Source organism: Xenopus laevis, chromosome 3S, assembly GCF_017654675.1.
Source record: "Xenopus laevis strain J_2021 chromosome 3S, Xenopus_laevis_v10.1, whole genome shotgun sequence".
NCBI lineage: Eukaryota > Metazoa > Chordata > Amphibia > Anura > Pipidae > Xenopus > Xenopus laevis.
The window spans coordinates 4,823,037-4,850,439 of record NC_054376.1 but is presented as its reverse complement, the minus strand read 5'-3'; the positions used below and the strand labels follow the sequence as shown (position 1 = coordinate 4,850,439).

The following is a 27,403-nucleotide window of genomic DNA, read 5'->3' as shown; positions in this document are numbered from 1 at the left end:
GGGTAGGTCTCTGATATACTAGAAGGGAAAATAGATTTCAAGACTTCGCTTAGCCCAGTGGATATCATCATATTCCTAAACCCATGGCACAATTTTCCCATTAAAGTGATTGTTTGCCTTTGAGTTAACTTTCCCTTAAAGGTGAACATAAAACTCTCCATTTGTGCCTTCCAACTCTCCAAAGAGGTGTCCAGGATTTCTTAAAGTTGTTCTTGGCCGGGGTTCACTAGGCCTGGGGCCCTCGGGTAACACCTTTGGGAGGTCAGAAAAAAATAATAATAATGATGATGATAATAATGAAGACCAATTGAAAAGTTGCTTAGAATTTGCCATTCTATAACATACCACCCCTTTTAATAAAATATCCTGGTTTCTCCCTTTCTTGTGATGTCACTTTCACACCCCTTACAGCCTAAAGGCCCCCTCCTCCTAAAAGATCATTCTAATAAACTTTTCTCGAGGGGGTGATTAGCGCTCGAATTAATTATCCTCAGCACCGCACAATTATATCTTTGAATCTTTCCCACCCTACCCAAATCACCACAACAAAATGTTCTTTTTTTTTTCAATACAAATTCATTTCATTTCAGAACAAATTAACTATTTAAAAACCAAACAAAGAAAAAAAAAACCACAGGACCCTAAAACAATAGAAATTCCCAGAAAAGAAAATTCCCCTTAAGAACCAAATCAAATTAACCCCTTCTATACATGTCATTTCTCTGCAGTGGTCTTTGTATTTATAAAAACAACAAAAAAAAACCAAACAAAAAGAGTCAATTTTATCAATGACCAGGAATTATGGCGCAGGCACAGTAAATTGCGCTGCCGAGGGTAAAAGGAAGTGATGTGTTTCACGATGATGATGTCACCATCAGAGCGTGATGCCATAGAGGAGGTATTGACGTAGGAAGTTTCAGTCCACAGGAACAGGAAGTGGCGTCAGAAAATGTTAGGTCACAGTTCTAAAGTCTCTAGTGCAATTGCAGGAGCTGGAGGAAGTGATGTCATAAGGCCGGCGCAATGATGTAAGAAGATAAGGAAGGGATCTGTTCTGGAACTCCAGGTTGGATCTGTATCCATCCACAGAGCTTCTCAGACTGGACCTCTGGATTAATTATGATGTATTGGCCTATCCCATGTTCTTGGGCTTCCAATAGAAAAGTAGAGATCTCCAGGGGAGGATCCCAAACCCATCCTTCTCTCGCATCTAATTGGCCAGGAGCCGTTGCCTCTCCGTGGGTGTAACACTCAGCATTCATCCTCCTGATACATCTGCTCATCCAGCTCCTGAGATTCCAGGTGCTCAAGTCTGTCTGTTCTCCCACTCATGATCTCCTCCGGGGTCTTCATGAACCTGCAGAAACACCATCAGATCTATCAATGGTTCTAGCAAGTTAATATTAACTTTTAATATGTTCTAGAGGGACCTATTCCATGTAACTTTTCAATTGGTCACTTTCTATGGTCTTTCAATGATTAGCCTTTCTGGGTTATTCAAGCCTGCAGATGAAATGCTGTCTGGTTGTTGAGGGTCACTGACCCTGGCAACAACAACAACAAAAAACCCAGATAGCCAGCTAGGCTTCTGTTTTATTGCTATTCTTGCTTACTTCTATTTTCAGGTTCTTTTCCTATTCATCTTCTGTTGATTTCAAACTAGCATCCTGGTTGCTGGGTCAATTAACCCCTAGCAACCAGACAACCTTTTAATATCCCAAGAGAAAACAAGTCAAGTAAATCATTAGAAATAAATGAAGACCGACTGCAATATAGATTAGAATTCTGCAGTTGTCACTGTACTATTGATCTGTCCTTTGCGATTCACTGCACTGCTGGTCCTGACTACAGCAACTATCAAAGTAATGTAGCAGTAGTCAGCCCTCCTTGTCTGTTCATTCTTAATTAGGTATGCATACACGCTTAACCAACACTGGCTACGAAAACTGCTTTTAGGAAATGTAATGGCCTATAGTTTTAGTTTAGTTAGAAACGCATACAGGCTATTGATTGATTAGCAATGTCTGTAACACGGATAATACCAATGACTGCCAGCAGGGGGAGCCCAACATGGCTCTAGATCCCTAACAGGTAGGGACACAAGTTTGGGTGCCCACATGCTTCATATGGAATTGTTGGGAATAAGCAGACAAAGGAAAAATAACAGAATTGCTATATATTTAATTGGCCTAAAATGATAGGCCATGGTTTCTACTCCTCTTTCTTTCTATAGAGGCAACAAGAAGGAATCAGAACACGGTGGGGCAAGTGAATGGGATCTGGTTACCTAAAGAGCAGCCTCTGTCCAGGTTCCTTGCGGATAATGTTTAATTTGTAGTAATGGCGCAGAGCCCGTGACATCTTCTCATAGGTCATGTTTGTTCTATTCTGTTGGTTTATCCAGAGAGGGGGGAGAGAAGGAGAAACGTTAGCGGGGAAAGAGAAAGGGGTCTTGGGGAGGAGAACAGACAAGGAGTAAATGAGGAGGACCACACTAAGTGAGAATCCAGGTAGGTGGGACATATAATACAATGATAAAGATACAGTGGGAAGCCATGATTCATACCTTATGGTTTCCCCACAGGCGCGCCAGCCCATTGGGGTCCATGATCCGGAACACCATCGACTCTTTGTCCTCCCAGCGGATGAAGTTCTCGTATCGGCTGTCGGACAGGAGCTGGTACACGTAATCCCAGAGTAGGCGGCAGTCTGGGCAGAAAAGAGAGCCAATGTCAGGGGAAAGCTACGCAAGCTCCGACCACCAACGCTCTGCATTTGCAATTAGCTTAAATTATGAGGGGGGGGGGGGCTGTGATGCTCATGACTACACAACTTGCTTTAAAAGTATACCTTTAAAATAATTGAATGTACAATTGATGAGAGTGATATTCTAAGCACTTTTGTCATTTACATTCATTATTTATTTTCTTTTTATTCCAAGATATTAAGGGATACATGTGCTGTTAATATGAATGAATTTTGTTCCAACAGCGCCACCTGCTGGTCACTTTCTGACCAGTCTGACCACCAAGTAGTCAAGGAAGTTGTCAGGAGAAAGAAAGAGGCTGCTCTGATGTTCTTCTGCTTAGAAAAGATTTGAGAAAGGTTTCTAATTGTTTTCCTAAGCAGAAGAACATCAGAGCAGCCTCTTTCTTTCTCCTGACAACTTCCTTGACTACTTGGTGGTCAGACTGATCAGAAACTGACCAGCAGGTGGCGCTGTTGGAACAAAATTCATTCATATTAACAGCACATGTATCCCTTAATATCTTGGAATGAAAAGAAAATAAATAATGAATGTAAATGACAAAAGTGCTTAGAATAACACTCTCACCAATTTTACATTCGCTTATTTTAAAGGTTTACTTATCCTTTAAAGAGACTTTTTTTTAGGAATCTACCATATCTAAATTATAACCTAACCCATTCAATAAATATTTGAAGATTCCGCATTGTGCCACTAGGTGGAGCAGGCAGTGGAAACTAAAGTCTTCTGCTGAAATCCTCAGAGAATGGCATTGCTGCAAAGGCTTCCATCAACAAGCAACTCAACCCTTTCTGCATTCATACTGCCGCTTGGTTGCTATGGCAGTGCACACTACCATGTGGTTCCCTAGAAGAACATAGAGATAAGGCCACATACCCGCTATCCTGCCAATGGGCATGCCATGATCTCCAGGGGGAGACACAGACACCATCATGTGGTTCAAGTAAGCCATATCCTCACGGTGGGACAGGTTTATGGGCTTCCCTTCTCGCGGTTGCCCGTCTTCTAGTCGTGGCTGTTTGAACTCCATGCTGTGTCGAGTGTTGAGGAGCAGCGGGTGCATAATGGGACTTGGCATGAGCTGTATCACCCGTGGGTTTTCTTGCCGTGGGCTGTTAGGCTTATTGATGGGCTCTGACGGGCAATGGTTGGCTTCAGCTGGAGATACAGACAGAGGGTAGGACTCCTGTGCATGATGGTTGGTTTCACTCGCATGGCGGTGCAATCGCTCAGCAGGGGACAGGCGACGAAGAGGGGTTTCCATTGGCGAACGCAGTGGGCGGGACTCAGAATCTGGGGAAGAATGGTGGTTGGCAAAGGGAGAGCGGGAGCGATGAAGCAGCTCTATTGTTGGGGTATTCAGCGGGGTGTTGTGGGAGGGAGTTCGGAGAGGTCTATTTGAATGATGATCTGCAGCAAAAAGAAATGAACAAAGAATATATTGAATTTCTTTCTTTATATGGCAATCATAATCATATGCTTTAGTGATATACAACATATCTAAAGCTGGCCATACACGGGCCGACATAAGCTGCTGACAGACCAAGTTGGGCAATGTATGAGGCCCCACGAGGAGGCTTCCTTCATTCATATCTGGCCAAAAAGTCGACAGACGTCAACCAACCAGGTTTAAAAATCCTGCCAGATCGATAACCTGTATTTCCTGTGTTGTCATTGGATCGTTGGGTCCTAGGGCCCACAATCGGATCAGCACGATAGCTCCCACCTCAAGTTGAGCATATCAGGGAGATATCTGCTTGTTTGGCAAGGTCGCCAACTGTTTAAGCTCTTAACAGTCACAACAGGGTTGACAAACTTGAAATCCAGTTGGGACTGCAGCCCATTCTGCAATTTTTTATGGCCGTAGTCTGTCCTAGAGCACCACCCAAAACAGGTTTTTCCAATATAGATAATACTGAATGAGCTGGATAAAACTGGTTCTGTTCCTGGCAGTAAGAACTAGAGCTAGATGCCTGCCCTGCTGGGAACTTAATTTGGACCAATGAGACTCACCATTGTGGTGGTTCTGGGAAATCAAGGCTTCCGACTGACCATGAAGAGAGTTTCCAGTGTGTAAAAGAGAGGAATGAACCAGACGAGGTTTTCTCTCCTTCAAGGTGTGCTGAAGAACCTCATAGAGGACATCACCTGCATGAGTAACCACCATACCTCAAGTCATGACTATTGGAATTGTAGACATTAATACGAGTAGTTCAAGTAATGACATATATAATCAAGGAATATCTGTGTTTAGCTATGTAGGGCTACTAAGCCCCATTCCTTTACAGCTGGAGAAGATACAATTGTCCAGGGAAACATGTATGATCCCCAGTAGATAATGCCATCCAAAAGGTACAGTAGTTTATCTAAAGGGATGGTTGCCTGGAGTCTCAGGCTAACGTCAAACCAGGTCGGGTCTTCCTGGCAAAGTTCCACCAGCAAATATCTCCTGGTGGGACCAGATCCTAGCATGGGAAAAGTCGATTAGTCCATTCCTAATTCCACCATAAGGTTCTACACTGTACAAAATGGCACGGTGTCCATCTAAATGGTGTAAGAGTGGGCTCAGAATGTCAGGTTCTCTGGTGTGCCCTAGGAGGTCCATACTGATACTAAATTTTTTGTTTGCCCAGACCCATCAAGACAGGGTGACCAACCACAGATTTTGAGAAGACCTTTCAATGTAAGTGTATGACATTGGGTTAGGGTGGTATTGACACAAAGTTGTTGGTGGCAGAGGGGCTGATGGGGCCCACCACCAGAACCCGCTGGTACCTTAGGGTGTCCTATCTCTGTGAAAATATACCTGTCAGAAACCTCTTGGTGTAACATCAGCCTCAGCATTTATATGTTGTGCCTTGGGGTGATAATCTAAATAAATAAAAATAAATACAAATAGTAGTAATTACCAGAGTGTGGGCAGCGGTATCGGAAGTCCTCCTTGGTTAGCAGCAGCAGAGCTTTCCCGTTCATCTCGAAGGTGTTGGCGTCAATGGGATGCAGAGAGTACTCATTCTCAGCCAAGCGCAGCCACTGGGACACGTCTTCCCTGCTCCAGTGTGCGGGGGGCAAACCTGCAAGAGACACAAAAATATTGTCATTAAGGTCTCACTTTGCACCACCACCTGCAATGCAGTGTAGAAAAGTGTTAGCTCCACCATCTTTGCCTGGGGCTGCCATTTATTGTATCTGCTGTCCCCTCACTCCTCCTACCTTTGTCTACTATGGGCCCTGAAGGTCCTCAGGGAGCCTGATAGACCCGGCAGGCTTGTAGAATAAACAGCATAGCAGCTCTCAATTATTTTAATAAATATTTAGGTACCTGGAACTATTTATGTAGAGTAACTTAGGACAATACATTATACTCAATATTCCTTCAAAAACAAGGTGTAAGTTCATCCTACTGTTACTTTTCCTTTAACCACCTCACCTATTTCTAAATTCAAAGGAACATAAAAGTGCCAAATTCCAAATAATGACAGACAGGTTTCATAAAGTTACACGGATTTCCCCACCCAGTTTCCTAGAGTCAAACGTGAACTAAGTTATACATAACCAACAGCCCAAGTGTGACTCAGGTCTCGACTATGATATATTTTTGGGAGGTCAGAATAGTAGCAAGAAACCAGAATGGGCAAGGCCCTACTTCTATATTTCTGTTAGGAATAAATATTAAATAAGTATTGCAGAATGGAAGCAACTTTTTTTCAATATTATTTTGGAGTAGATCCTACCCTGTGAGCTTAAACAATCAAGTACACTAGGACATTGCAAATGTTGACTTAGAATCTATCTAACCAGCCATGTTTATGAATAAGTGCCTCTCAAGAGGATCCAACCAGCCATGTTCATGAACAAATCCTTTGCAAGATGATCAAGCCAGGATAATTCATGAGTGTCTTCCAAGTAAAACTAACCAGCCATGTTCATGACACAAGAAGACCAAGCCCTTTCCCCTAATGTTTCCCAAGTAGATCCAACTAGTTATGTTCATGAGTGTACACCCAACCAGTCATGATGTTCAAGAGTGAATTTCTCCAAAGAAGAAGATCTAGCCAGCCACATGAATGGGTATCTCGCAAGCAGATCCAGGCAGCCATGGTCATAAACACATCTCTTGAATCAAGGCCCTCACATTCCCAAGTATCTACTAAGAACATAAAGCTAGTAATGTTCATGGGTAAATGTCTCCCATATAGATCCAACCATGTTTAAGTATGAACCTCTCTGAAGAAAAACTTCTCAGCCAAATTAATGTGAATTTCAAAAGAAGATTCAATCAGCCATGATACTGAACGAATCCCTTGCAAGAAAATCAAGCCAGCCACATTAACAAACGTCCCAGAAGGAGATTCCGTCAGCTATTTTTATGTCCATGTTTAAGTAGGTGAGCTAAATTAATGTCCATCTCACAAGAAGATTCAATCAGCCAAGTTCCTGAATGAATCCCTTGCAAGAATATCAAACCAGCCAAGTAGATCCAACCAACCATGGTCACGAGGTCACAAGTGAGTGTCTACCAATAGATTCAACCAGCCATGTTATCTTCCAAGTAGTCCATATATAGTAGAAAATCAGATGGCACACACTGGCAAATGTGCAAAAAACTTGTAGTTTATTGAGATCCACACACAACGTTTCTGAGGTACAACCTCCTTTCTCAAGTGCTCTGAAGGCTTTGCATTACCACACATTAAGAAGGTTGTACCTCTGAAACGTCGTGTGTGGATCTCAATAAACTACAAGTTTTTTGCACATTTGCCAGTGTATGTGCCATCTGATTTTCTACTATATATGGATTACTGAAACCCAAGGTTTGCAGCAAGGTTTCCAGATTGAGCACCACCCGAATACACGCACAGGTTTTGCATTACCACTGATTAAGATTATCTTCCAATTAGATCGAACCAGCCCTGTTCACAGTTGAGTGCCTTCCAAGTAGATCCAACCAGCCATGTTCACGAGTGGGTGTCTCCCAAGAAGATCCAACCAGCCATGTTAACTCCCAAGTAGATCGAACCAGCCATGTTCACAATTGAGTGTCTCCCAAGTAGATCCAACCAGCCATGTTCACGAGTGGGTGTCTCCCAAGTAGATCCAACCAGCCATGTTCACGAGTGGTTGTCTCCCAGGTAGATCCAACCAGCCGTGTTAACTCCCAAGTAGATCGAACCAGCCATGTTCACAATTGAGTGTCTCCCAAGTATCCAGCCATGTTATCTTGCAAGTAGATCCAACCAGCCATGTTCATGAGTAAGCTCATCGCAAGAAGGTCCAACCAGCCATGTTCATAAGCGCCTGTGGCCATGGTCAACACAGTTCATGTTTCTTAACTGCAGTGGTGAGTTGACTATTTCATTTCATTTGCTTCTAATACATTTTATTAAAGCCCTTCTCTGTCAAATAAATATTCAATATGGGACAAAGCTTAAGGAAATGGAAAAAACATCTTGGTTTTTCTTTGAAAGATGTGTTGCTTGGGCTCACCAAAACCTTCTTTTTTGGCAGCTGGCCAATAATAACTCAATGACATTTAGGGTCTAGAAACCCAAGATCACATCAGAAACACAGAGCATCCTCTACAACATATTTCATCTCCCCAGGAAGATTTCGACTCCAGCGCAGGAAATTCTTGGTGGTCAAACAGACACAGTTCCAACGTGTTATCACACAGTGCAGGTCTGGCCTTGTGGTTGTGGCTTTCCGTAGCAACCACAGGCCGCAGCCGGGTGTAGAGGCCTAGCGAGCGTGTGCATGACGGTCTCTCACCCCCATACCTTAGAAAGTGACACCCAACTGACTTCGCTTAAGTGTAATTCCTTATTGCGATTGAAAGCGGTGTCTTTCTCGATCCTCTTCACTGCTGGTTCTGACTCTTGAAAAACAATGCAGCAGACGAGAATTAGAGCCTTGAATGGAAAAGAACTGGCTTCTTCCACACTGTTTTCAAGAGTCAGAATTAGTGTAGAAAGGGAGAAACGGCTCATTTGCAATTACATTGAAAATGAATATATTTTTGGAAAGTTGCTTAGAATCTCCCCTTTAAAAAGATACGCAAAAGCATTTGTGTGGCTTCAGCAATGATAAATATTCATAAACTGGCGACTGACGTGGCCCTCTCTTGCGCATTGGCCTGAGGTCCCTTTAAAGATGAGACAGGGGTATAAGTAATTCATCCGATTTGCCTAGAAGGTAAAGCTCTGAAGCCACAGAGAGATGCACCAAGAAAAAAAAACAACAAATAATCTCAAGGAAAGGCAAAGGGAAGCCAACAGTTCCTTTTTTTAATTGTCAGAACAACATTTCTTGACATTAAAAGTTAAGGAAAAAACAATACCCAGGATGCACCGTGTATTATTATAAGTCTGAGCCTCTGAGGATTTATTTCTGGTCTCCTAAAGGTCCCCATCCCCCACTAGGGTTGCCGCCTTTGCCGATGGCTAAACCCGAACAAAGGGGCAGGGCAGAAAGAATGGGGGTGGAGCAGTGATGTTCGGGTGGGCATGATGACATCAGAGATGATGTCGTGGAGTTACGATGGTGGGTCAGAGTTATTGCATCACTTATATGCAATTGGCTTGACTTCTGTCCAGTTTTCGCAATGTTTTAAATGGGACAGTTTTAAATGGACTGCCCTTTGACAAACTGAGATGCCCAGTTGAAACCCACACAACTGGAAACCCTACCTCTACCCATTCTGCCCGACGAGTAAGACCACTCCGGTATGGGATCTGTTATACAGAAATCAATTATCCAGAAAGCTTTGAAATACAGCAAGGCTCATTTAGAAATAAATATTTCTTATTTTTGAAAACTGAACAGAAAGTTGAGACCCGAACAGGCCTTAGGTCAAAACCAAACAGGTGGCAACATAGGATTGGGGGACATGGTAGTTAAAACCAAGAAGGGTCTTTGTTATCTGGGTCACAATACAAGTAAGATATATGGGGTCCCTGTGATCCAAGGGGATGGGTATTTTGATTGGCAATGTTCTTTCGCACAAATCACCCCTTTTTGCTCTGAATAGTAGTCTCCAGAATGGAAGAGCCACCACTTATCACTGTGAAGCAAGTTACATTTCAGGAGGGAGGAGCTCCTGTTGGTTCCTTTCTAGAAGATGATGACAGGAAACCTCAGAGACCCACGCAGGAAATTCCTTCTGCTCTCAGTTCCTTAAATAGGAAATTTCCCCCAAGCTCTCAAACAAAACAACTCCCAATTATACACTGTAAATGTAATTTGTTATAAGATCTATGGGTAACTCAATTCTCCACTGCTTGTCCTAAAGGTGGTCATACACGATGTCGCCAAGCGAGCGGATCTCTCCCCGATATGCCCACCTTGAGGTGGGCAATATCGGGCTGATCCGATCGTGGCCCCTAGGGCCCAACGATCGGATCCTAACAAATAGTAATGGGCGGTTGGACCGCAGGAACGCATCAACGAATAGATGCGGCCGCGATCAGACGGGATTTTTCGTCCCATCCAATCGGTGAAGCCCGTCGGGGGGCCCCATACACGGGCGAATAAGCTGCCGACACGATCTGTCAGCAGCTTTTATCGGCCCACGTATGGCCACCTTAACTCCAGTTCCACCTTCCATATGGGGGACTACAACTCCCATAATCCCTCTGAAAGCTCAAACGGATGCTTAAATGGGAGTGGGATGAACAGGTCTCATAGAAGCCCCATTCCTCTTTAAAGGGATACTGTCATGGGAAAACACGTTTTTTTCAAAACGCATCAGTTAATAGTGCATGACTGGGGGCAGCTGGGAAACTGACAATATGTCTAGCCCCATGTCAGATTTCAAAATTGAATAAATCTGTTTGATCTTTTGAGAATTGGATTTCAGTGCAGAATTCTGCTGGAGCAGCACTATTAACTGATGAGTTTTGAAAAGAACATGTTTTCCCATGACAGTATCCCTTTAATATAGATACATACTGCAGACCATATTGGTTTCTGTACAGCTATGCATTGTGCATGCATCTGGGGCGCAACTCAAGGTAACTCAAGCTGTAAAAGGCTGTAAATAAATCCACCCACGTATATTGGTACGAGCCGGCCAATACTGCAATGCTTTATATGTGTGTGTGTATCTGCGTATGAGGGCAATTAAAAATAATTATATTACTCATTGATAGTTAACATTTATTTCTGCCATAAAATAAAGGTAGTTAAACGCAAACCACAATCATATATATTTTATTACACACATTGGCTCAATGTTGATCATGACTTTAAAGGGGTTGTTCAGCCTTGAGTTACATTTTAGTATAATGTAGAGAGGGATATTCTCAGACAATTTGCAATTGGTTTTTCTTTTTTTATATTAGTTGTGGTTTTTGAGTTATTTAGCTTTTTATTCAGCAGCTCTCCAGTTTACAATTTCAGCCATCTGGTTGCTAGGGTCCAAATGACCCTAGCAACCACACCGTGATTTAAATAAGAGACTGGAATATGAATGGGGGGAGGCCTGAATAGAAAGATGAGGAATAAAAAGCAGCAATCGCCTTACAGAGCATTTGTTTTTTTAGAGGAGTTCCGTGAGTCAGAATAAAAGGGCAAATAATTAAAAAAAAACGACAAAAAATAAATAATGAGGACGAATCGAAAAGTTGCTAAGAATTGCATTTTCTATAACATACTAAAATTTAACTTAAAGGTGAACCACCCTTTAAAATACAGTAATCCCCACCAGGATAGGGATTTTTGTCAGTTTATTGGGATCAAGGAGCAAATTGTCATGTTTTTACTTTCTGATGCCCCCCTCCCCTTACAATTAGAACTGATTCTGCTGAACAGCGAAGAGTTAATCAAAATAATACAAATGCGATGCCAGAAAATTTCCCATGGGTTTGTGCAATGTCATTTTTTTTTTTGATTCATGAGAAATCCCCTGTTTATAGAAGCGGAGCTGTGAGAAGCTGGGAGTTTTATCCTGTGAGCACTGACTGTACCATAGTAACTGTCTGGAGGGGGGGGGAGATAGTCTGTACTCAGACAGGGATCATGTCGGGGCAGGCCAGGGTAAGGGGGGTCAAGACTGTGTATAATCTTGTATTTGTCTATGTGTATAAAGTCAGACCTCTGGGAATCAGGGGTATAACTGTGAGTGGGAAAATCCTACTAACAGCCTAATGTGGTTGCCTCTAACTGGTCTTGACTGGTCTTATTAAAATAATTAAGGTGCAGGTATGGTCATAAATATAAGAAGCTACAATCAGCATGGTCCTCTGCATCCCTTGTATGGGTTAGTATTGATGTGTATATATACCAATATATAATGCACCCAAGCAGAATATACTACATTTTCGTGAATGCCGGTAACCTGCCTACTATATACTGTAATGACTCAAAACAGGTAGACGGTACTTCTGGAATAGGTTTTATTGGGGTTGCTGCTGTAAAACCTACTATATACTGTATATCACTTTGTCACTTTGACAAAGGTTGAGAAGTAAGTCGAAACGTAAGTCGCGCCTTTGAGGGCGTCTAAAATAAAATTTCTCCTTATTCTTGCGAAGATCTGTGAATGCGGCTTCTTCCGACTATCTATATATATATAAATATAATATCAAAACAGGAGGGTTGTGGGAGCACTCTAAAGGCTTTAAAGTATATATATATATATATATATATATATATATATATATATATATATATATATATATATATATATATATATATATATATATATATATATAAGTATAATAAATGCTATATGCATATGTACCCAAAACAGGGGTTATTTTGTTACAAAGTTATGATCATAAAATTGATAAGCCACCATACCACTTCAAGGTAAACCCCGAATGGCGGTCCCTAACTTGTTTTATATTTTATGTGCATTTTAGCATTACCTGTAATCAAAGTCCGTGGTATGGTGGCTTATCAATTTTATGATCATAACTTTGTAACAAATAACCCCTGTTTTGGGTACATATGCAATAGCATTTATTATAACTTATATATATATATATATATATATATATATCTATATATATATATCTATATATATATATATCTATATATATATATATATATATATCTATATATATATATATCTATATATATATATATCTATATATATATATATATATCTATATATATATATATATATATATATATATATATATATATATATATATATATATATATATATAGATATATATATATATATATATACACACACACACACATATACACACTTTAAAGCCTTTAGAGTGCTCCCACAACCCCCCAGTTTTGATTATGTATATATATATATATATATATATGTACTAATGTGGCCCGAAACGTTGGACACGTGAGAGAAATAAACCTTTTTTGATTGAAAATTCTTTGTTGGAGTAATTTGGATCCAACAACCCACAACTGCTGTGTTAAAAGCTAAATAACTAAAAAACCACAACTGATAAAAACCAATTGCAAATTGTCTCAGAATATCCCTCTCTATCAGTGATCCCCAACTGGTTGCTTATGTTGCTCATCAACCCATTGGATGTGGCTCCCAGTGGTCTCATAGCAGGTTTCAGGCTTTAGTGGTCCTGACAGTAGGATGCTGGCAGTTGCAGTGAGAGGGAGGCACTAGTGATGGGCGAATTTATTCGCCAGGCGTGAATTTGCAGCAAATTTGTTGCAAAAATTCACCTGCGCCAATTTAGACACAGTCGATGATAAACGGACGCCCATTGACTTTAATGGGCACCGGCATCAACTTTGGTGGCGGCGCCCATTTTGAAATTTTTCACCAGTTTCGGGAATTTAGCGGGAAATTTGCGAAATTCATGGAGAAGCTAAACAGGACAAATTTGCCCATCACTAGGAGGCACTATGGACATGCCTCCGAAAAATACTAATAATGGTGGTTAGAACTAGTGGTGCATGGGCCATGCCAAAACACACAGGCCAGGCGGATTTGATAAAACCTTTTGGGTAGGTTGTGGGCAGGCTCAGAACCCATCCATGCCATTAATATCCTTTACCCAGCCCTCTCTGATATAGATCCTGGCTCAACCCCTGCTGCTACAATATATACTTAGGTTGGTCACACCCTCTCCAGTGACATCAGAGATGGGCAGGTCCAGGGCAGGTATATAAGTAATTGCAGTGCATTGGGCCAGGTCCAGGTTGAAATAATGTGGGTCAGGGTCGGCATCACTAGTTATTAAACAAGGAGAAGAGGGGAAGGTACTTACGCAGGTGCGCTGGCAATCTGACAGTTTCCTCTTCCATCCTGTACCTACGCGGCCCAGAGGCATTGAGTTGGGAGGGCGAGGAGGTGGTGCAGTTTGGTGCAGGGCTTTCAGGGGGAGAGTAGGGGATTTGCTCCTGCTGAAACACACAAGTCAAAAGAAAAACAGGATTAAAACAAAATGAATAAAGAGAGATACTGACACGTTCTTACATCTTCCATAACATTGTCTTTAAACTATTTACAATTCGGCCATAAAGGTATTTGCCTGATGTAGAGTAATATTTTGAAGATATATTTTTTGTCAGTATCACTTTAAAGACATTTATATTTCCTTCCCTGACACTGCAGGCAGCCATTTTATCAGTGGCACAAGTTAGACCACACCCCTTGATCACCCCAGCCACGCCCAGTCATAACCAACTGCATTCTGGTAAGGCCTGTCTATTAGAGGGTCGCCGTTCAGGAGGGTTCTGACTAAACTTCTCACTAGGGATGCTTGATGCCGATGCTATTAATAGGGAAGAATATAGAAATATAGAAAGGCCGGTATTTTTTTCCAGAAAAGATGGCAACCCTACTTCTCACCTGGCAACCCTATTATTTGCGAGTCACTTGTATTGTTTACACCTCGTGGGGGGAGGAGCAGAGCAATGTGGGCCTGTATAATTTAACAGTAACTGGAGGCCTGCAGGCTGGACACCCCATGATTATCTGAGCAACAACAGTGGCTGCCACAGAAATCCTATTTTCCTGAAAGCCCCAAGTCCCACTGATGATTCTGCTTCCTGCTGGGCACAAATTATTTGGGCAGAATCTTAATGTGGGGCTGTCAGTACAAGCAGGCAAAGTACAAGTCACCTATTCTGCAGCTTCCCCAGGTCCTTGCTGACAGGAAGACCCGCCCTTTCCAGTTCCTGATGCTGCCGGCAGTTGTTTGTTTCTCATTGGGTGGCCTGACTGGCTGTCTCTTACAACAGCCAATAGATCCTAAGGAGCATGTTTACTAACATTGGAGATAAATATCTGGAGAGATTTCTGGAGATGTTGCCCATGGCAACCAACCAGCAATTAGATTGAAACAGCCGCCTATAACTTAGAAAACAAAAGCTCTGATTGGTTGCTATGGGCAACATCTCCAGAAATCTCCAATGTCAGATACTTGCTATAAAACAAGTGACAAGTAAATATGGGCGACCCCTGAAACATCCGGGAGGTTTGATGTTGATCCAAAATCTGCTTTGATAACCAACACCCCAACTGTCCCGTAACAAAGCCCCCGAATGTTTGGCCTGGCGCCTGATTCAGTCTCCACAACATTCCGGTTACCCTGACGTCCCCAGACTTGTCCCCGGTACAGCCTAAACCCCCTATTAAACATTTGGTGTAACTAGGGACTGTTCTTCCTTAATTAGGCCATAAATCAAAGAATTCTGGGAGTTGTAGTCCAGCAACATCTGCAGACCCATGGTTAAGTAACAGGGGCTTAGATGGTCAGCTCTTTGGAACAGACCAAACAAAGCAAAAAAGGGACTTAATCCCCACTTGAATTAGCCTAAATTAATAATAGCCAATTAGATTCATGTCTATTAAAAAAAAAAACATTTCATAGAATTAGATCAGTTTAATGACTGGAATAAGTGGGGACCCTAATTTCTCCCTGGCTTGGAGTGTGAGATTGTGGTCCCTACACTGTACCCCCTTACTAATGCCCTGCCCCCCTTGGCTCTCACCCCTGTACTTTTCCCCGGCTGGAATAATTTGATTTAGAACTTCTTTCCTGGTATTTTAATATTGTGGCAGTTGCCCATGTGGCTTTATATGGACTCCTGCCTGCTTTTCCCCCTGTTCTCTGTCTTAGTTTGGCCTCCTGATGGTTCTCCTTACTGTTTAACCCTTTATAGGCACCTCCCTGATTTCCCCTTACTTCTCTATTCCTGCTATCATTATGCATCACTTAAAGGGGAGATAAACCTTCCAGAACTGCATTAACAAATGTTTCTGGACTACAATCCCAGCATTCCCGCCTTCTACTATGAGGTCTATAACATATGGCTGTACAATCGTTCCTGAACTATGACTCCCAACACCCAAGGAACACAGATTTCATACCTCCCAACTGTCCCGTTTTTAGAGGGACAGTCTCTCTTTTGACAGCTCAACCCGCAGTCCCTCGTTTGTACTTAGGGTTGCCATCTTTTCTGGAAAAAAATACCGGCCTTCCTATATATTTATCTTTTTTCCCTAATAATAAAATTGGGATCACTGACCTTGCCATATATATATCTTTTTTCCCTAATAATAAAATTGGGATCACTGACCTTCCTATATATTTATCTTTATTCCCTATTAATAACATTGGGATCACTGACCTTCCTATATATTTATCTTTATTCCCTATTAATAACATTGGGATCACTGGCCTTCCTATATTTTTATCTTTATTTCCTATTAATAACATTGGGATCACTGGCCTTCCTATATATTTATCTTTATTCCCTATTAATAACATTGGGATCATATCACTGACCTTCCTATAGATTTATCTTTATTCCCTATTAATAACATTGGGATCAACCATCATTTTTACCGGCCAGGCTGGTAAAATACCGGGCCAGGTGGCAACCCTATTTGTACTGGAAAGTCCCGAACACTGTGCACTGAACAGGCAGAAAAAGAAACAATGTTTCTAACTTAATTGGCTTTTGGCAGAGAGCCCAGAACAGCCACAGCTGCAGATAAGATACTTTTGTACCAATGTTGAGATAAGTAATTGTAACAATATAAGATAACAGGTCTCTTGGGAGAAGTAAGACTCACAGCTTAAAGGGCAATTCACCTTCATTAGCAAAACTGTAATAACTGAAAAGAACCACAGAAATATGTTCAAACTTTCATAACCTGCCAAATTTTGTAAAATGAACATGGTAATTAGGGGGTGTGACTACAAAAATGGGCGTAGTCAAATATTTGACTGCACTGGGCACAGCAACTTTTTTTATCACTCTTTTTTATTTCCAAAATGTTATGGTATGTCAGCAGCACCTGAAAAGCCACAGTACTTGCTCTGCAACTTTCTTTGCTTCTTCACGTTTTCTTCCCTCTAACCTCAGTGTAACCCAATCAGACTGTGTAACTGGTGATCCTCCCTCCTCTGACTTACTCTTCCATTACTACAACTCACTTCTGCCTGACTGCTCACCCTTCCTACATCCCAGCTTCCTCCTCCTCCCCCTGTGAAATTCTTCTCTCCTCAACATACAATGCAAACCTGATCACACAACTGGTTGCCAATGGGGATCTGCACGGCAACTGAAAGGGTCAATTTGGGAGAGTCTATACGCCTCCCCAGCACTGGATCCAGTCCAAAACAGGAACTGACCAAACTGGTTGAACAAATCTGCTCATGTACTAACACATTGTGAGAAGGTTAATGGCTTAAAAAAAAAATTAAAAAAAATACAGAACTTGAACTAAACCTGAACCTCTAGGTCTAATGTGATTGGTCAATACGTTACATAAAAAGACATTATTATGATAATATGGTTGTAATTATGTGATGACACTTTAATTTTAACAGGAACATCCCCTTTGTTAATTATTAGGCTTCCGTGTGAACTTTAATATACGAGTTCCTTCAAGGTTTTATTTTTCCACTTCCATTACTGGGACAGAGGTCCTTGTCGAGTAACGGCAGGAGGGTTCCATTATTTTCCCATGCGCAATAATACATGATTAATACATTCTGATGCTAATTGTGCTGGGTTTGGATCTGCCATGTAAGGAGAACCTGAAATAATTACTAACCAACCATGTATTGTGACTGTTATATTTTATACAATACACAAAAGCCATGAATATCTTGTTAATTATATCCTTATAAACGGTGAGTTCTGATGTCATCAGTTATAAATGGTGAGCAGTGATGTCATTTGTCACATGACTCACTAAGACTTGTGTATTATAATAAATAAAGTTCCCCTTGTTGGAAAATATGAGGAAATTAGAAGTCACCTCGGAGTTTCATGACCTTCGGCCTTGTGCTTTTATATGGTCATGGAACTCCTCTGTGACTTATAATATCCTTATATTTTACAATAGGGGGTACTTTATTCACTTTATATATACTATATATTGTGGATGGGTTCCTGAACTCAGTTAAGCAAAAACCTGGTGGGTTCAGGCTCCTTATTCTGACCTTGCAGGTAAGTTAGAGCAGCACAGATCATGTGCTGGGGATGAACAGAAAAAGAATATGGGGAGCTACTGGGGCACGTTCAGGGGTACAGATCTTCCCTGCTGTGGTTGCTTTGGGTTGGTAAAGAACCCCAGAACATAATGGTATCCCTTCTACCCTACTTCTTTGTTAAGCTTTAGTTCTCCTTTAAGAGCCACAGTTTGGAGTTGATGGGCAAATTTTTACCGCGCGACAAATTTCGCAATTAATTTTTACGGCGCGACAAATGTTATCACCCCTTTAGAGTCTACAGGCGTCATTTTACGACACACGCTGAATTAACTTCCCCTTTATCTGTTTATCTGCCCCCCCCACACGCTGAATTTAGGGAAGAAATGGTCGTATTTCCGGCAGAAGGAAGCGGTTACGAAACATCTACTCGCTGCTCGGGAAACCGTTTAAAATGAAACCAATAAATATTTGGCCATTCCCTATTTGCTAGTACAAAGTTGGTGGTGCAAACGATAGTAAATCAGAGTCATTACAGAAAAGGATCCATTTGCGAAGCTGCGCTACAGATGTATTGCCCATAACGACCAATAAGATGCTTGCTTTCAAACAGGTGACTGGTAAATGTAATCCCCTTATTGGTTGCTATGGGTTACTAGACTTTGCGATTGTATTGCTCATGTCTATTAAATGATATAAATGTATCACAAAATACAGTGCCAGGACCGGATCTTTCACAGATAACATTTTCCCAAGACTCTAACCACATACCCAGCGACATTCCTGAATACAAATTTGGGATGTTATTGGTTACACCCGTTCAGCCCAAATCGCTCCATCCCATTGATCTAAACCCTACAGCCTTCGCCCTAAAACACAGGCCAATTCTAGGCAACTTGAACACAATTTAATTTTTATAGTTTTTAAATTATTTGCTTTCCTCTTCTGACTCTTTCCAGCTTTCAAATGGGGGGTCACTGACTCCCATCTAAAAAAAAAACAAATTCAAACAAAAGGCTACACATTGCTTTTAATTACTTGTTTTTTCCATTCAGCCCCTCTCCTATTCATATTCCAGTCATTTATTCAAATCAGTGCATTGTTGCTAGGGGACTTTGGACCCTAGCAACCAGATGGCTGAAATTGCAATCTGGAGAGCTGCAGAATAAAAAGCTAAATAACTCAAAAACCACAAATAATACAAAAATGAAAACCAATTGCAACCTGTCTCAGAATATCCCTCTCTACATCATACTAAAAGCTGAGCAACCCCTTTAAAAGTCCCCCCGCCCCATTAAAAACAACACTGGGACATGTGCAATGATTAAAGCAATTGACTAAACCACTAAATCCTCTGTAACAGGATAGTGCTTTAGGGAGCGATGTGTTGAAATGGGAAACATAGAAAAAAACTTGGCAGTTCTTTGAAAAAATCTGCTCCAGGCCAAGTGGGAAATTCCCGTCACCAACAGAAAAACGTTTCCCCCTTTCTCCAAAGCTGAACCGTCAACAGTCGGAAACTCACAGTTCTGATTCTGCATGTTGGTATTTAAAGGAGTGGTTCACCTTTAAGTTGACTTTTAGTTTGTTATAGAATTGCTAATTCTGAGCAACTTTTCAGTTGCTCAAATCTCCTCTTTTTCGGGCGACTAATCTCCCGAACTTCCTTCAAGGCAGCTAGAATGTAAATGCGGTATGGCACTCGGAGTGCTTCTTTTTCCAAAGTCGCCCGAAGTTTCCTCATGAGGTGACCGGAAAAAGAAGAGGTGATTTGTCGATGGGCGACTAATCTCCCTGAAGCTTAGGTTAGCGTGTGTCACTGCCCTAAAGGTCCACTAAACCACTTTAAGAGAAGATCCATGTTAAGCTAATTAAGCAAAATGTAGAGGGGTCACTGACCCTAGAAACCACAAAGCATTTTTAAGGGCAGAGACACATGTGGGGATTCCAGGAGATTTAGTTGCCCTGGGACAAATCACCTCGATTAATCTCCCCGTACTAAATCACCGGCGGTGTGGCACTTGGAAAGTTTTGTTTTCCATAGTCGCCCAAAGTTTCTTCATGAGGCAACAGGTGTCAGTGGCCCCTCATGTTCTAAACATTTGGCCTATTTCATGGCCATTCTCTATTTCTATGAGAACAAAGAGGCTAAATAGATGGAATAATAGATTATAGTATGTAAAGAAAAGAGACTTGGAGAATAGAGGTTGAGTGGGGAGAGGAAGAATAATAGTACTGAGAGTGGCCCCTGGTCTGTGGTTTTTTGGTGGGCCCCTGGTCTAATGGTTTTTTGGTGGGCCCCCAGTCTAATGGTTTTTTGGTGGGCCCCCAGTCTAATGGTTTTTTGGTTGGCCCTGACTAAGGTTTTTTGGTGGGCCCCTGGTCTAAGGTTCTTGGGTGGGCCCCTGGTCTAAGGTTTTTGGTGGGCCCCTGGTCTAAGGTTCTTGGGTGGGCCCCTGGTCTAAGGTTCTTGGGTGGGCCCCTGGTCTAAGGTTTTTGGGTGGGCACCTAGTCTAAGGTTTTTTTGGTGGGCCCCTGATCTATGGTTTTTTGGGTGGGCCCCTGGTCTACGATTTTTGGGTGGGCCCCTGGTCTAAGGTTCTTGGGTGGGCCCTTGGTCTAAGGTTTTTGGTGGGCCCCTGATCTATGGTTTTTGGGTGGGCCCCTGGTCTAAGGTTTTTGGGTGGGCCCCTGGTCTAAGGTTTTTGGGTGGGCCTGTTTGATGAAAGGAATCCCCTTCTCAAGGGAACAGGAAAGTCACTATATATAAAGTCACTATATACACCTGGTCAGTACAGATTGAACACCTATTGTTGCACAAATATAAACTTTCTATGTATTTTTCACTTCTTGTTCCAGAACTGTAAAACCAAAATCACTTTCATCTTACATTTGATCCCACTTTTCTTTAGATCAATTGTAGGAGTAGAATGGCCTTGATAAAATATTCAGCCCATATTGGCCTTCATAAAATATTCAGCCCATATTTAAATTCCCTGGAAGAGGGAACTCCTCCTTATCTGTAAACCTTAGACAAAGGCAGCAGCTGAGGGAAGGGCGGAGCTGTATGGATATCATTATTTCTGATTATGGGGGGTGGATACGGGTTGATAAGTTGCATGTAGCAAATCCCTTTAATGTTATCCAGATATTGGCCTCCCTCTCTTGACTAATCCTCCAATCAAATGGCCTGTGTCTGTTCCAAGTCATGAGAGATGGGCTGGTCAGTAGCAGGTATAAATATTGGAGGTGATTTGCCCGGTTGGATTGGGCAGGATAGGGAAAGGAGCAGGTCAAATTTTTGTCAACCCGCATATCACCGATAAGGAAGTCTGTAGAATTAACAATGGATTGGTATACAAGGCTGAATCTGCAGACACAAGCAGCATCAGTTTTATAGAAGCTATGGACAGAAAACGAGATGAAAACATATATTAGAGTCCAGCAGATAAAAGCAAAGAAGGGATATTAGTGGGAGGGATGAGCGAGCGCAGCTCAAGCAGAGCAAACAAAACCACTTCACTTTCACAATATGGAAATAAAAAGTAAATACCGCCAATTACACGGGGCTAGAGGGATTCATAGCAGACTTCAGTAGATAAATACATGTTTTCCATGGTGTCACAGCAAAAAAAGAGCAGATATTTACAATCCCAGGAAAGGCATTTTTATGTCCTGGTTCTAAGGTTCAGCCAGAATGGAAAGTTTTATGGCCTCTCCGAGATACAGCGAGACGCACAGACACTCACATACGGACGGACACTTTCCTCCCAGTGTCATTCAGCTCCATGTTTTTATTTCATTAAGGGGGACGTTAACCCTGCAACTCCCTTTTAATTGGATGCACTAAACCCAGGATTCCGTTCATGATTCAACAGCTCTTAATTTTGGCTTTTAAAAGTATACCCCCTACTGTAACTGATAAGGATATTAGAAGTCACTGAGGGGTTGTTCTGTGACCATATAAAGGCACAAGGCTGCAGGCTGAGTTATACAGGGAACTCTGAGTATCACTCATGTATTATAAGGGATAACGTACCCCCTATTGTAAATGATAAGGATATTAGAAGTCACTGAGGGGTTGTTCTGTGACCATATAAAGGCACAAGGCTGCAGGCTGAGTTATACAGGGAACTCTGAGTATCACTCATGTATTATAAGGGATAATGTACCCCCTACTGTAAATGATAAGGATATTAGAAGTCACTGAGGGGTTGTTCTGTGACCATATAAAGGCACAAGGCTGCAGGCTGAGTTATACAGGGAACTCTGAGTATCACGCATGTATTATAAGGGATAATGTACCCCCGACTGTAAATGATAAGGATATTAGAAGTCACTGAGGGGTTGTTCTGTGACCATATAAAGGCACAAGGCTGCAGGCTGAGTTATACAGGGAACTCATGTATTATAAGGGATAATGTACCCCCTACTGTAAATGATAAGGATATTAGAAGTCACTGAGGGGTTGTTCTGTGACCATATAAAGGCACAAGGCTGCAGGCTGAGTTATACAGGGAACTCATGTATTATAAGGGATAATGTACCCCCTACTGTAAATGATAAGGATATTAGAAGTCACTGAGGGGTTGTTCTGTGACCATATGAAGGCACAAGGCTGCAGGCTGAGTTATACAGGGAACTCTGAGTATCACTCATGTATTATAAGGGATAATGTACCCCCTACTGTTAATGATAAGGATGTTAGAAGTCACCAAAAGGTTCTGTGCCATGTGGACCTATTCAAGGCTATCAGGTAGACATGCCACCTTTAACGATGACCTTGGATTTGTCTATATAATGAATCAGTTCCTTTATCTCCTACTCCCAGTTCCTATCACTGGGTGCTGGACTGGGTGCTAGCGTAAGTAAATCCCACAAGAGTATTAAATTAACCTGACCCGCCACATTCTAGGCACCTTGGCACAGAAACTCCCCAATAGGTCAGCGGATGTTTTGAAAACGTTAAAGGCAAAGTTATTTATTTATAGACACTGGGCAAGTCCCATCAGCTCCAACCTCCCCTTCAAATAAAGCTCAATGATTTGTGTTGCACAGGGCAGGGTATTGGCACGCAGAATCGATGCCCCCTCCTCTGGTTCTGCCAATGCCCCTGTCCTGCCCCACATTTGGTAAAAACAGCAATTTCTCAGGCCTGGTGAAGACCCGTGAGGACCTTAGTATATGTAGTTGCAGTCATGCCCAGTGGTGCAGTTAAGTGGGAACACGCAGGACCCCCTGATGTAACCGATAAGGATAAGTAGTTGCCACGTTGTTGGTAGAACTGTAGTTACTGGGCAGGTTTGAATATCCCATTGGGCACAGAACAGATTGGCACATTGATGCATTCCTCACCAGACGGGTCTCTAGATGCCCATGGGTTCTCAAAATGCCAACCTGTGCCTGACCCTAATACTCCCTCCCCCCAAACCAGCCCTGACTGGTGCACCGTCATTATACACATACCTGCACCCACCCCGTGCCGGCTTTATTGCTGCTCAATCTTGGAGATATGATCTGTTGTGCACAATGGGGCCACAGTCTACAGGGGAAGAAAATGTAATTCAGTGTGCAACCTGCAATTCTCCATCTGTTGCTGAACTACAACTCTCCACATCCGCTGGGCCGCAGTTGGACATTCCTGATGTATAAACTAAATATATCTGACCATGTACCCATTGTATTTTTATCAAAGTATTCCCCCAATCGGGAAGTCAGGACAAAAGTCCCTTTAAGGGTAGAACTAAACGCCGATTTTACCTGTGATACCTTCCATTTCGACACAATGCGACTAATCTCATCCGTAACGTCGGATGCGCCGAATCTAATGCAAGTAATACAAATGTCGCACGTAGAAGCTGATTGCATCCGACACAACATGACTGTTGGATGGAGACTCAACATGCAGCGTTCACATCCAACAGTCGTGTCAGATGCAATCAGCTTCTACGTGCGACATTTGTATTACTTGCATTAGATTCGGCGCATCCGACGTTGGCGGAAGGTATCGCAGGTAAAATTGCCGTGTAGTTCTACCCTTAGGGTAGAACTCGACGTTGTGGCTCAAGCCGACACGTCGCCATGCGATGAAAAGCATGCGACATGTTGGATGTCCTGAAGATACAGGAAGTGAATGAGAAATCGCAGGTAAGAACTACATTTGTCCGACTGTCGGATGAAAACGATACAGGAAGTGAAAGAGAAATCGCAGGTAAGAACTACATTTATCCGACTGTCGGATGAAAACGATACAGGAAGTGAAGGTGAAATCGCAGGTAAGAACTACATTTATCCGACTGTCGGATGAAAATGATACAGGAAGTGAAAGAGAAATCGCAGGTAAGAACTACATTTATCCGACTGTCGGATGAAAATGATACAGGAAGTGAAAGAGAAATCGCAGGTAAGAACTACATTTGTCCGACTGTCGGATGAAAACGATTCAGGAAGTAGGGTGGCCACCTTTTCTAGTAAAAAATACCGGTCTTAGCCCCGCCCAAAGCCCCACCCCAATCCCGCTCAAAGCCACACCCCCAATCCCACCCAAAGCCTAGCTGTGGGCTGTGCTTTCAGTTTGCCAGGCAGTCCGAGACCGCACAGTACCCTGCTCTTCTGCTGCTTATGTCAGCACGATCCCCCTGCAACCGGTAACTCCTCCCACAAATTGCTGCACGTGCGGTTGTGACGTCACAACGTCACGTAAGCGCCGTGACGTCCCAGGCGCCGCAACAAGCTTAGCTGGGGAAGCTGCTATGGCCATTTCTCCCCTCAGAATTTTACCGGCCTTGTAATTGTCGGTATTTCTTCAATACCGGCACCGGCATTAAAACCTGTTTTTCCGGCCGGGTGGCAACCCTAACAGGAAGTGAAGGAGAAATCGCAGGTAAGAAATACATTTATCCGACTGTCGGATTAAAACGCTGCGTTTTCATCCGACAGCCGGATAAATGTAGTTCTTACCTGCGATTTCTCCTTCACTTCCTGTATCTTTTTCATCCGACACGTCGCATGCGTTTCATCGGCTCAAGCCGCACTACCGTCGAGTTCTACCCTTAGACTAACACTAGTAATTAACAAGAAAGGCTTCTAAGTGCCACCCACACTTGACAGCAACTGCCACCTCGCAGCCATGCCAGCCAGGGGTATAACTACAGAGGAATCAGACCCTGCAGCTGCAGGAAGGGCCCAGGAGGTATAAGGGGCCCCACAAGGCCCTAATTAATGAGCCATTTCAATATATATTAGTAAAACTGGACAACCTCTGAATCTTTAGGGGGCCCTACAATGAATTTGCTGTGGGGCCCAATAACATCTAGTTACACCACTGCATCCAGCCTTATTACCCTAGGGCACCATTTGTACAGGAGAGGGAGGAAGATCGGGGCACACACACTGAGCCAACACTTATTCTTTACCAGGAAATGGAAATTTCTTCCTTAAAGCTGCAGCCGAGAGGGAGAATAATTACACTTCAACAATAGAAATGGAAATCTCTTTCTCCATGACATAAAAGCGCCATGGGGTTAACTCTTTCCGGCGCAAACCTAATCTGATTTCCAGCTATTTCTGTCTCCTAATTGGAGAATGATTGCCTTTGGCTGCCAGGGGATGCTGGGAGATGTAGTTTAATATTCGGACGTGGACCCTGGAGTGTAGAAGGTACAGGAAATGAAGTCTAATTACTACATTGTTTTATTGGATATAAATCGTGTTTAATTCATTAACAATAGCACTTTTTTTAACTGCAAGCTCTTGGGATTAGACACCCCTTGTCCATGCTGTTGTATATTCTATTAGTGGTTAGTCATTTAATGTAAAGCATTTACTCCCTTTCCCAAATCATCACTTCCCGACTCCTAAAAGAAACTGGACTGGATAGAGGGGTCATAGGTATTGATCCCCCCCAAGGTGCTCGGCCCTTTTAACCCTTTAGGTGCTCTGTCTTTTTAACCCTTTAGCTGCCAGTGTGGCTGCTCCGGTCACTTCCATTTAAAGGCCCAAAGCCTTATTCATATCGGAACAAACATGCAGAACAGGAAATAAAACCTAATTAGTGTCATGGCAATACACTTTAAAGGGGAACTTCCCCCCCCGCTCAAATTCAATTCTTCCCATATACTTTATAAATGTGTTTGAAATGTCTGGAATCGCTATTAAATGCAATATATCTGTCTGACGGTTTATATACTTTCGTTATACATTCTGTTTTTAGATGGAGTTCCCCCTTTAACAGGAATGAACAAGGTAAACTTGCACAAAGCCATAATAAAGCCTATAACAGAGACCATCTGTGCTAGGAGGCGAGGCAATGTATTCACTACTTTAGCGATGTTTGAATGAGCAGCTTTATCCTTCGCATGGTAAGAGTACATATGGGCGTTATGGAGAAAAACTTTTTCAGCAGTGCAGAGATAATATGAAAAAAAGTCGACAGGTGATGCCTGAACCGGCAGTTAACCCTGAGCGTAATATTTAGCCCATGTGTAAAGGGTGTAAGGTGCTGGGGACTGGTTGCGGGAAGGAGCACTGTGCATGCTGGGAAGGGACAAGGAAGAGACACTCACCTTAACGTAACACTGGGCTGAAGACATTTCCAGGAAACAGAGAGTCTTCTTTAAGGATAAGGGGGGTTGAAGAAAGGGGGGAGCCCCCTTCCCCCTCTGGGAAACAGAAACTTAGCACATTGTAGTCCAGGGGGGCAGCTGCTGGGAATTCAGGGGGCTTTCCTTGCGCCTCTCCCACCAGGACAACTGGATCCTGTTGCTTTGGGCTCAGTGGAACTGGACCCTCCGCTGCTGCTCCGGGGGGGATTTCTTCCTCGGTTTTCCTTCCTGGAAGAGACAAACTAAAGGCAGAAGTGAGTCTCCCCCTTCCTCCCTCCGGCTCATTGATCTTAAAGTGCAAGTCCTGAATCTGACGTGAATTCCCAGCACTCAGCTCTGCCTCTTAAAGGGACAGCAGCACCAGGAAGCAGCCAGGGAAATGCCTTGGAGAGACCAGAGAAAGCAGCCGGTGATGGCATGGAGGAAGTGAGAAACAAAAAAACAAAATATGGGGAATGAAACACAAGGGGTGCAGCAGGGGCAATGGGAAAGGAGCAGAGGAGGAAGGGCAGAGAGGGACTTGGGAGAAGCAGAAAGGAAAGGGTGGGGGAGGGTAAATGCAGTGAAGGGGTTAATACCATACTGAACATATGGGGGAAATATCAGGAAAGAGAGAGAACTGGGAAGGAAATTAGGAAGTGAACAAA

General features: G+C 42.7%; 1 protein-coding gene across 4 annotated transcripts; it reads right to left on the bottom strand.

Moving 5' to 3' along the window:
* Positions 1–584: 584 nt before the first annotated feature.
* On the bottom strand, positions 585–27,403 carry etv6.S (ETS variant transcription factor 6 S homeolog). Of its 4 annotated transcripts, XM_041587451.1 has the most exons (9): positions 26,718–27,275; positions 23,620–23,695; positions 13,972–14,107; positions 5,677–5,841; positions 4,781–4,915; positions 3,644–4,177; positions 2,567–2,709; positions 2,288–2,388; positions 585–1,357 (listed from the first exon to the last, which is right to left on the bottom strand). In XM_041587451.1, exons 3-9 carry the CDS (start codon positions 14,006–14,008, stop codon positions 1,252–1,254), a joined length of 1,221 nt encoding a protein of 406 aa, XP_041443385.1. In that variant the 5' UTR covers positions 14,009–14,107; positions 23,620–23,695; positions 26,718–27,275; the 3' UTR covers positions 585–1,251.